Source organism: Protobothrops mucrosquamatus, unplaced genomic scaffold (assembly GCF_001527695.2).
Source record: "Protobothrops mucrosquamatus isolate PMUCROS unplaced genomic scaffold, P.Mucros_1.0 scaffold27, whole genome shotgun sequence".
Taxonomy (NCBI): Eukaryota; Metazoa; Chordata; class Lepidosauria; order Squamata; family Viperidae; genus Protobothrops; species Protobothrops mucrosquamatus.
In genome coordinates, this window is record NW_015386412.1 from 1,421,701 (window position 1) to 1,431,158 (window position 9,458).

Sequence of the window (9,458 nt, forward strand, 5' to 3'; positions counted from 1 at the left end):
CCCCCCCAACACAGAAGCCACCCAAGTTGAGAGGAAAGTACACAACTTGTGAACCCCTTTCCCTTTTTCCCATCTGTCTGTGCCCTAATTATGTGTAGAATAACACTTCACACGTTTACAAATTGTGGGGATGTTTAAATACCTTTAATGTGGGACTTTAGTCCTGAGTTATTTTTTAAAAATAAAATCAGTGACTTACGTTTTTCATTTTATTTTTAATAGGAATTTTGCTATCCTTCATGCTTAAATGTGTACCTTGTTATATATAATAGAGCCTTGCTTGCTAGTAAAGTGTAACATACATACTTGGCAATGTGTCTTTTCGGTTGAATGTGATTTAATTACTGTTTCATATTAAAACTTCTCTTATGTATGCTTACCTATACCTATTTTGGGGATATCAGTTGAGTAATTTTTATACAATCTCAAATGTGTTCCACATTGGTGACATTTATTTTTACAGCAACTTTTAAAATAAAGAACATGTCTGAAATAACACATGCAATAGGACTGTGATGCGTGGCAAAGTTGATGTATGTAATTCAAATTGGAATCGAGTTCCCAGACTTTGTCCGTTATTGTTCCCTTAGTACGAAATGAAATTACTATGTAATACAAATGATTTCATATCATAGTGCCTGTGTGAGCTACTCTATAGTATAGGAATGACGTTTCTGTTTCCATGTTGATGGATGGCGAGCTGAGCGGACCTCACGCCAATGATTAAACCGGTTTTTGATGTATTTTGTCGTTCGTGGAATTTGTGTCCGCTCTGATTGTCCTCTTCTGGGAAACGGGTGCCGCAACACCGTCCGTTTCCCTTCAGCGACGGCGAACGAGCACCGGCCCGGGACACTTGGCCCGCGAACGGACAACTGACTACAGCGGGCCCGAGCAGGCACACGCGGCTGGAGCGACTTCCGGCGGAAGTCTGCGGGAGGGACGGCGTTCCCGGCAGCCCTCTCGCCCAGCGTCCTGGCAACGGCCGCCATGCCCGTCTGGGTGCGCGACTTCAGTTGGGAGCAGACGGCCGAAGCCGTGCGCCTGACCGTGCCGCTGAGGGCCGCCCGCCGCCATGGCGTCTTCTGCACCGAGCGGTATCTCAAGGTGGGCGCGGGGGGCGGCCCGGGGGGCGGTGCCCGCCGGCGGCGGACGCCATGTAACCCGCTGCTGCCCGCCTCCCGCAGGTGAACGCGCCGCCGCTGCTTTTCGAAGCCGCACTCTTCGCCCCCATCGACGCCGAGCGCAGCCGCGCCGAGATCCGGGATGGCTGCGTCATCTTCACCTTGCTCAAGAAGGAAGCGGCCCCGTGGGCGTCCCTGCGGGCGGAGGACGGTGAGGGCCGGGCTGGGCCGGGAGGCCTCCGCTGCGGGTGGGGGTCCCGCCTAAACCCTGCCCTGCAGCCCGTGAGGCCGCTTTCTCTCTCCTGCCCCGTACCTTTCCAGCCGGCATGGCTTTTTCAGGGGACGAAGCAAAGATGCGGGAAATTCGTGAGGAAGCCGTCCGCCAAGCTCAAGAGGAGGCCCGAGCGAAAGCAGCGGCGAAGTCTGCAGAGAAACGGGAACGCGGCAGACTTGCTCTGGATGCAACCATCAAGGTAAACGGCCCTCCTCCAAAGAGATAAAGCACAGCTAATGGTTGTTGTTAAAGTCCGCCTGGTTTGCCTTCCAGCCTTAGGATTCTGAGCATCCCAAGCCTCTTGGTCTGTCTCTTTCCTCCTTCCTTTTCTCTCCTCTCCCCCCAATTATGTCTGGCCTTTCTACTTTATGAGCCATGGAGCCATCTCTTCAGAAGTACCATTCCTCAAATAAGGGTACTTTAATTACAGGCGGAGATAATCTTCGTCCAGCACTTTACCATGCTGTTATGTCTAAGCTTTGCATCTTGTTGGCCTTGTATTGTCTTGTCTGAACCCCCATTGATTCTTTTTCTTTCTCAAACCATGGCAGCTTCATTCCCTGGCACATCTTTTGGTCTTTTTCTTATTGCAACTCTTCTTAAGTTTGGACCAACTGGCCTTCTATTCTTTCTGCAACAATTGAATTCTAATTCCCCTTGTCCCACTTGTTTCCCCGCTTCTGTTCATAGGTCTCAGCCTCAAAGTTTCTCTCCACTAAACTTGGGTCCTCCCTTCTTTTCTTCCTTCTCACTCACCTCTTTTCCATTGGAGTGGAGCTCTTGCTTTTCCTGTCACCCATTGGATGGGTTATCAATTCTGGTGAACATCCAGTCTCCACCTACTTCACTCTTACGTGCTAGCAATGTCTACGTATATGTATATGCAACTCAGAGTCATTTGCGATTGGAGCAACCCATAGGCCTATTAAAATTAATAAATAAAAGGCTAATATGAAAGGCTTGTGGAAATGAGGAGGTATTATACTATCTGTAGGTGAATGAAGAATTATAATTAAAACTACTTTAGCTGTTCATCACCATTTGCTGTGAGAAATCACTTCAGATACATTTCTGAAAATCTATATTACGTTCTGATGATACTGTGGAGAATACTGTGGAGAAGAGATGCAGGTGGCTTTGAGTTTTATGGGACAGGCTACTCCTCTAGTTCTAAATTCTGCCTTATATTTAACTTCCCTGTGGCCTTCTGAAAACAGTGTCTCTGAAAGTAGGAATCTTAATTACCTGCCTGATAAGAAATCAATAATGAGGAAACTTGCCCCTTAACAATAAATAATTCCAGAATGAATGTCCTATAATTCAAACAGCTAGAAGAAGCAGAAAGAAAAAGAATAGAAGAACTAAAAGAACAAGAACGGGAAAAAGCCACTGAAGAGATTGAGGTGTGGAAAAGGCAGAATAAGATGCAAAAGAAAGTATGTTCTAAGTTCCGGTTGCCAGATAAAAATACAGAAGTCCCCAGAGAAATAAAAGAATGCCAGAACTTGGAATCTTTTGCTGGAAAGGGAGTGTCCACATCAGGAGCATTAACTAAAGGTATTGATGTTCTCATTATGTTACCATATGGACATTGCACTTTCTTTCATGGGACACTGGAGTTTTTTTGCTTTGCTGTGGCTGTTTGTATTTATTTAAAATATTTTAGAAAATATTAAAAGCCTCCCATGTTGAATTTCAGTGTACAGATTCACAACGTATAATGTGAACTAACCATAACCCTTTCAAAAAACCACAAATACTATTCAAAAGCATTTTTCAAACAATGCTGAACAATTACCGTAGTGCCTTATTTTGTCAGCCCGAGGAAAGGGTTAAAGACAAAGGCACTTGCAGGCATTCAGCCTCTGAACTCTGCTTCATGGTCTGCAGTGATATGACTTTGGGGAAAACAGACTGAGGGTGTGATGGTTACATATACAAAAGCATGTTTTAAACCTCAGCAATAGTAAAAGTGTGGCAAAGAATCTCAGTCTGTCTTCTCCCTAACTCACTATAGTGTTAAGAGGGAGAATGGGGAGAACCTGGCTGGGATACATTCAAGATTCTGTTTCTGAAGCTTATATCAATGAAATAAGCATTCAGATTTCTGGGATCTGCCTCAAAAGGCTGGCATGATACAAGTGTACACCATCAGCTCCATATTATTTTTTGTGTTTTTCCTCCATCTACCTTTCTATATCTGCAGACATCTGCCTTATAAATATCAGAAACAAGAGACATATCTGTGGATAGGCTCCTTTTTCTTCCTTATTGCTACTGTTAACTATGAACAGGAATATAGCATTAAACAGCTTTTGTGTTTGACTATTACAGGTAGAAACTATGGAAATATGTTTTCAGAAAAGATAAAGGAAGATTCAGTTCCTTCTCCACGCCCTCTTGGTAGCATTATAATACATTTTACACCTCGTGTCTTTCCAACAGCCCTTAGAGAATCACGGATCCCAGAGGAGGAAGAGGTAGGGGGCTTGGCTGCTTTGTGCCATGGAGGGCTGGCATTCAGAGGAGTTGCAGCAAGTTATTGGAGAAGAGACGGTGCTTGCTTCCTCTACTACTTTTCAGCATCAAGGTTGAAAAGATATTCAATGTCCTTGCACCAGCAATTTGTCTTGGGCCATGCCTCATAAAACAGTGAGGAACTATAGTGGCTTGTGAAGAATACGATTTTCCCAGTCAATATTCTCCTTCCTTTTTCCTGCAGATCTGGAATAAATGCTCCCCAATGTTTCATGATGCATGGCTTGAAGCCGTAGGCCCAGGGAAAGGGGATGGTCTTATTAAATACTCTGGCAAAGAAGAGGTAGGGCCAGGAATGGATCTTCAATCCCACTGCATTACCTGTAGAGATCCACAGAGCCTTGGAGACACCATATAGGAACAGTTCCAGACAAACATACAGAATGCTGGCAGGAATAGCCAACACCTCAGAAAATATGCTTAAGATACAGAAGGATCTTGACAGACTTGAACATTGGGCACTATCTAACAAAATGAAATTCAATGGTGAAAAAAGTAAGGTTCTACATTTTAGGCAAGAAAAATCAAATGCACAGGTATAGTATAGGTCGGTGGCGAACCTATGGCACGGGTGCCAGAGGTGGCACTCAGAGCCCTCTCTGTGGGCACACGCGCCGTCGCCTCAGTCCTAGGCCTTCAGCTGGGTTTTATAAAACCTTTTCACTTCAGGCCTCCGCCACCATCTGCAAAAAAAAAAAAAAAGGTTCAATCAGTCAATTTCAACTTCTCGCAGGAAAAAAAAGATCTTGCAAAGTTGGAATTGATTGATTGAACCTTTTAGTCCCACCCAGTCTGCCATTACTACCGCAGCCACACCCACCCATTGGGCCATGCCCACCCGGCACTCAACGATGCATAAGTGGGTTTTGGGTTGCAGTTTGGGCACTCAGTCTCTAAAAGGTTCGCCATCACTGGTATAGGTGGTACCTTGCTCAATAGTAGTAACTGTGAGAGGGATCTCGGAGTCCTAGTGGACAACCACTTAAATATGAGCCAACAGTGTGCTGCAGCTGCCAAAAAAGCCAACACAGTGCTAGGCTGCATTAACAGAGGGATAGAATCAAGATCACCTGAAATGTTAATACCACCTTATAATGCCTTGGTAAGGCCACACTTGGAATACTGCATCCAGTTTTGGTCACCACGATGTAAAAAAGATGTTGAGACTCTAAAACAGCGGTTCTCAATCTATGGGTCGTGACCCCATTTGGGGTCGATCGACCATTTCACGGGGGTCGCCAAGCAAGGCTGTCCGCCATTTTTTCCCCCTTTTCCGGCGGGTGCCTTACCTCCCTTGAGCTGGGCCAGCTGGCGGTCGGCCTGCTCCGTCTCTGCCGCTTGCCAGCTACGCCTCAGCCGGCGCAGGGGGCGGAACCATGCATGCGTGGCGCTCCCGGGCAGGGAAAGTCCTTGACTTACGACCGGTTGGGTAGTCCTCGACTTACGACCGGTTTAGTCCTCGACTTACGACCGGTTTAGTCCTCGACTTACGGCCGGTTGGGGGTTGCGGCATTAAAAAGGTTGAGAACCACTGCTCTAAAAAGAGTACAGAGAAGAGCAACAAAGATGATTAGGGGACTGGGGGCTAAAGCTTATAGGGAACGGCTGCTGGAATTGGGTATGTCTAGTTTAATGAAGAGAAGGACGAGGGGGGGCATGATAGCAGTGTTCCAATATCTCAGGGGCTGCCACAAAGAAGAGGGAGTCAAGCTATTCTCCAAAGCGCCTGAAGGCAGGACAAGAAGCAACAGATGGAAACTAATCAAGGAGAGAAGCAACCTAGAACTAAGGAGAAACTTCCTGACAGTTAGAACAATTAACCAGTGGAACAACCTGCTTCCAGAAGTTGTGAATGTTCCAACACTGGAAGTTTTTAAGAAGAGACTGGACAGCCATTTGTCTGAAATGGTATAGGGTTTCCTGCCTGAGCAGGGGGTTGGACTAGAGGATCTCCAAGGTACCTTCCATCATCATCATCATTATTATACTAGACCTACCTAGAAGGACTGGCATCACTTTAATAGCAATATAGTCTTGGAGACAAAATGTTAGAAAATGGGGATAGCACATAACAAGTTGTACTTGAAGGAAAAATCTCAAATGCCAAGTGTGTACAATAAGTGTAAACTCAATGTTTAAGGGAAGTCAGTTATAGAGAGACATTTTATGTCTTCACTGTTCTAATTGTAGATCACAAAAATAAACATTTTAACTGCAAACTTTGTCATAAATTAGGGGAAATACAACATATACCAACTGTAGAGAAATGTTGTCATTTCTGTTCAGGGATTCGTTTTCTGTTAACAGAAATCACAGAAGAGGCAGCCTCTGCAAGAGCAGGATGTCAGTAGCAACAAGCTTTACTAGTTGCATGGAATCTTTTGAGCCTCTCTGAGTAGAATCCTAGGCAGGAAGGGCTTATTTTGAAGCCATGCCTCTCTGATGGCTTACCTAGGAGCATCTAGCTGATGTGTGTGTGTGTTTGTGTGCGTTTTATTTGCAGTGGCTATGTAAACAAGCAGAGGCTCACAAGATAATAAATGCAGATATTGCTGAGATCGAGGATTTAAAAGAAGAGGAAAAGAACCCAGAGTGGTTGAAAGACAAGGGAAAGTGAGTTTGGAATGGACTTCCTAAAGGTGGTCTCCAAAACCTGCTATGGCTTAGAGTTGGGGGAGAAGAGGGCCAGTTTGTTGGGTTTCAATATTTGTGTTCATTAGTATGCAGCCTTCTCTCTCCTGCATTCTTCTTCCTTAAACTGAGCCAGAATAGCAGCTCCTGAGTGCTTCCTTCTGTAACAGCATTTTCAAGGCAGTCGTAGTGTAACTGGGCTTTTCATTAATTATAATGAAATTGGTGTGTCATATATGCATACCAAGATAAGATGGTTAGGTTATTGTTTGTTTGGTTTTAAGACTTCTGTTTCAGTTTCTTGTAAACCTTACAGAGTCAGCAGTGGGTGTAGTATGCTGTCAATAAGTAAAAAAATACATTTGCTGAGTCACAAAGCCTGTATATATGTTCAGCTCTTACTAAATAAGTGGGCAGTTGACATAATCAGTTTATGGTCCTTTAGTAAAGATGCCAAAGTTTTAAGCCCTGTTGGAAATGCAGGAGCTATTCATTTGTTCACATGGATCTTTTTTTTTAGCAAAATGTTTGAAACTGGTAACTATCTGGCTGCCGTCAATGCTTACAACTTGGCAATTCGTATTAATAATAAGATACCAATCTTATATTTGAATCGAGCTGCTTGCCACCTGAGGCTGAGAAATCTACATAAAGCAATTGAGGATTCCTCTCAGGTATTTGACCTTTATAGCCCTTTGTAGCATGGGATCACGCTATCTGGGGATCCCCTTTCTTTGGTCACATCAGCCCACCCCATCAGAGCTGGCAGGGAAGGCATGGTTCCCACCCGAGATAAAATCCACTCAAATTTAGAGGGTGCCTTTTGTATCAAGGGATCCACTTACGAAGCTTCCACTCAAGGTTGCTTTTAAAGAGGATATAGTTGTGCTCTTGAACAGATAGAAAGGATCTAAATCAGTGGTGGCGAATCTATGGCACGCGTGCCAGAGGCGGCACTCAGAGCCCTCTCTGTGGGCATGCACGCCACCAGCAGCCCCCCGGAGGAGAGTCACCCCGGGCACAGCCTGCACAGAGCAGCGCAGCCAAGGATGTGGCAGCCGGGCAGTGGGGACAAGACTCCGCCCTCGCGCCCCATCACGTGCAGATGATGCTGCAGGGTGGAGACAGAGGGTGTGGCCGACATGACACTGCAGGGCCTCCAGGGCGATCTGCTGTGGTGGGCCATGGCGGCAGTGGGTGGCCCTGCATGGATGGAGAAGCGGGGGCGGGGCAGGGGCAAGGCGGTTTTGGGCAGTTGGTCTCTAAACGGTTCTCCATCACTGACCTAAATGATGCACTTACAATCAAAGACGGGTTAGCTCACACTCCATCTGTACATTTTATTTTGCCAGGCCTTGGATTTGCTCAGCCCTCCTGTTTCCAACAATGCCCAGGCAAGATTGAAAGCTCACCTGAGGCGTGGCACAGCATTCTGTGAATTGGAATTGTATACTGAAGGTAAGGTACTGAAGGTACCTTTGAAAGGCAAAATGCTTCTACTTTTGTGTTCCATTATATTGCTGTCATTTTCTCCTTACAAAAAGGATTATGTAGGTTTAAACGCAGTGCTTCTTGAAACCAGTAGAAATGAGCTACTGTACTAAAAATATTATTTACCTAAAATATTTGCGTTTACGGGACATCGAGGGGGGGAATCTTATTTTTTAGGCTCAGAACATCTGTTCCTGTCAAACTCCAAATTCTTTCCTTTTCCAAATCTGTTGCCTGCTAAGCTTCATTAAGAACTTGTTCAGCAGCTTTCTTGCATCAGTCTTTTATAATTTCTACTATCCTGTGTCAAAAGAAACGTGGCCATTCCTTTCTTCCCCTATCTCTTGTTAGGCTCTTCTTGTCAGTTGTATTGTTCTAGTTTAGTCTGGGAGAACAATGTACAAAAGTTCCATAGGGCGTATGCCAAAAGATATTAATCACAGTAGCTATTTTTCAAAAACCAAATATAGCTTGGCACATTCACATTCTTCATTGTTATTTGTGAAATGTGATTTGGGATTCTAGCTTATGATTTTGCAATCGTTTATAAAATGCTAATTGTGGAGATGGGGTTGGTGTTTTGTATTTAGATTAAATTACTTGCATTTTACTAAACTTCACATATCCTACTGATTTCCTATATTAACAGGCCGGGAAGCCCTGGTACTCGGTGTCTGAGGAGTTGTGTTTTGGACCTTGATCCTCTAGGCTTACCTGGGTGTAAAGCTATTTTGCGGGAGGCTGTTAATGCTGTTACATAAATATACCATATCTGTAGGACATGGCATGTGGCTTCAGAGACAAATTATGGGTGCTAATTATTATTCTAGGCCTTCAAGATTATCTCGCTGCTCTCAAGATTGAGCCTACGAATAAAAATATAGAACAGGATGTGGAGAAGATTCGGCGCATAATTCAAGGCAATGAGTAGAAAAGTTCTCCTGGCAAGTTTAGAAGGGTTTTTTTGTGCTGGATGTCCTCCTCCTCCTCCTCCTAGGCTGGAGCGTCGCTCGCAGAGTAGAAGGGCTGGAAGACGCTCCGTAAGGTGGAGGGGGAGATGCTCCTGTGCCCAATAAAGTCGCCGCTGCTTCCTTCATCTCTCCAGCTTCTCCCTGGCGGGGCGCGCGGGAGGTGGGTGGCCGGCTACACCGGCGAGCGGTCGGCGCCCGTGTTGATCCCGTTGTGCTGCGGCGGCCCGGCAGCGGCCAGGCGGGCGGTGAAGGCACTCTCCCGCGGGCAGAAGCGGCAGGGCGCCGTGGCCGAGATGGGCCGCAGGGCGCCGTACTCGCTCGCGGTGGTCTTGTAAAGGAGCGGTGCCGCCGCGCTCAAGCGCGTGCCCGTCAGCAGCGCCCGCGCGTCCGCCAGGCACGTGAAGACTGGGTTGGCCCCGGGGGTGCGCC

General features: G+C 45.9%; 1 protein-coding gene across 2 annotated transcripts; it reads left to right on the forward strand.

Moving 5' to 3' along the window:
* The first annotated feature begins 976 nt into the window (after window positions 1–976).
* Window positions 977–9,154, forward strand: DNAAF4 (dynein axonemal assembly factor 4). 2 transcript variants are annotated; one of them, XM_015811024.2, is made up of 9 exons: window positions 977–1,107; window positions 1,188–1,335; window positions 1,446–1,597; window positions 2,727–2,955; window positions 3,733–3,878; window positions 6,440–6,549; window positions 7,088–7,241; window positions 7,920–8,025; window positions 8,889–9,154. In XM_015811024.2, exons 1-9 carry the CDS (start codon window positions 991–993, stop codon window positions 8,987–8,989), a joined length of 1,263 nt encoding a protein of 420 aa, XP_015666510.1. In that variant the 5' UTR covers window positions 977–990; the 3' UTR covers window positions 8,990–9,154. The 2 variants fall into 2 exon arrangements, with proteins under 2 accessions (XP_015666510.1, XP_015666511.1); XM_015811025.2 differs by having other exon boundaries at window positions 1,464–1,597.
* Window positions 9,155–9,458: the final 304 nt, after the last annotated feature.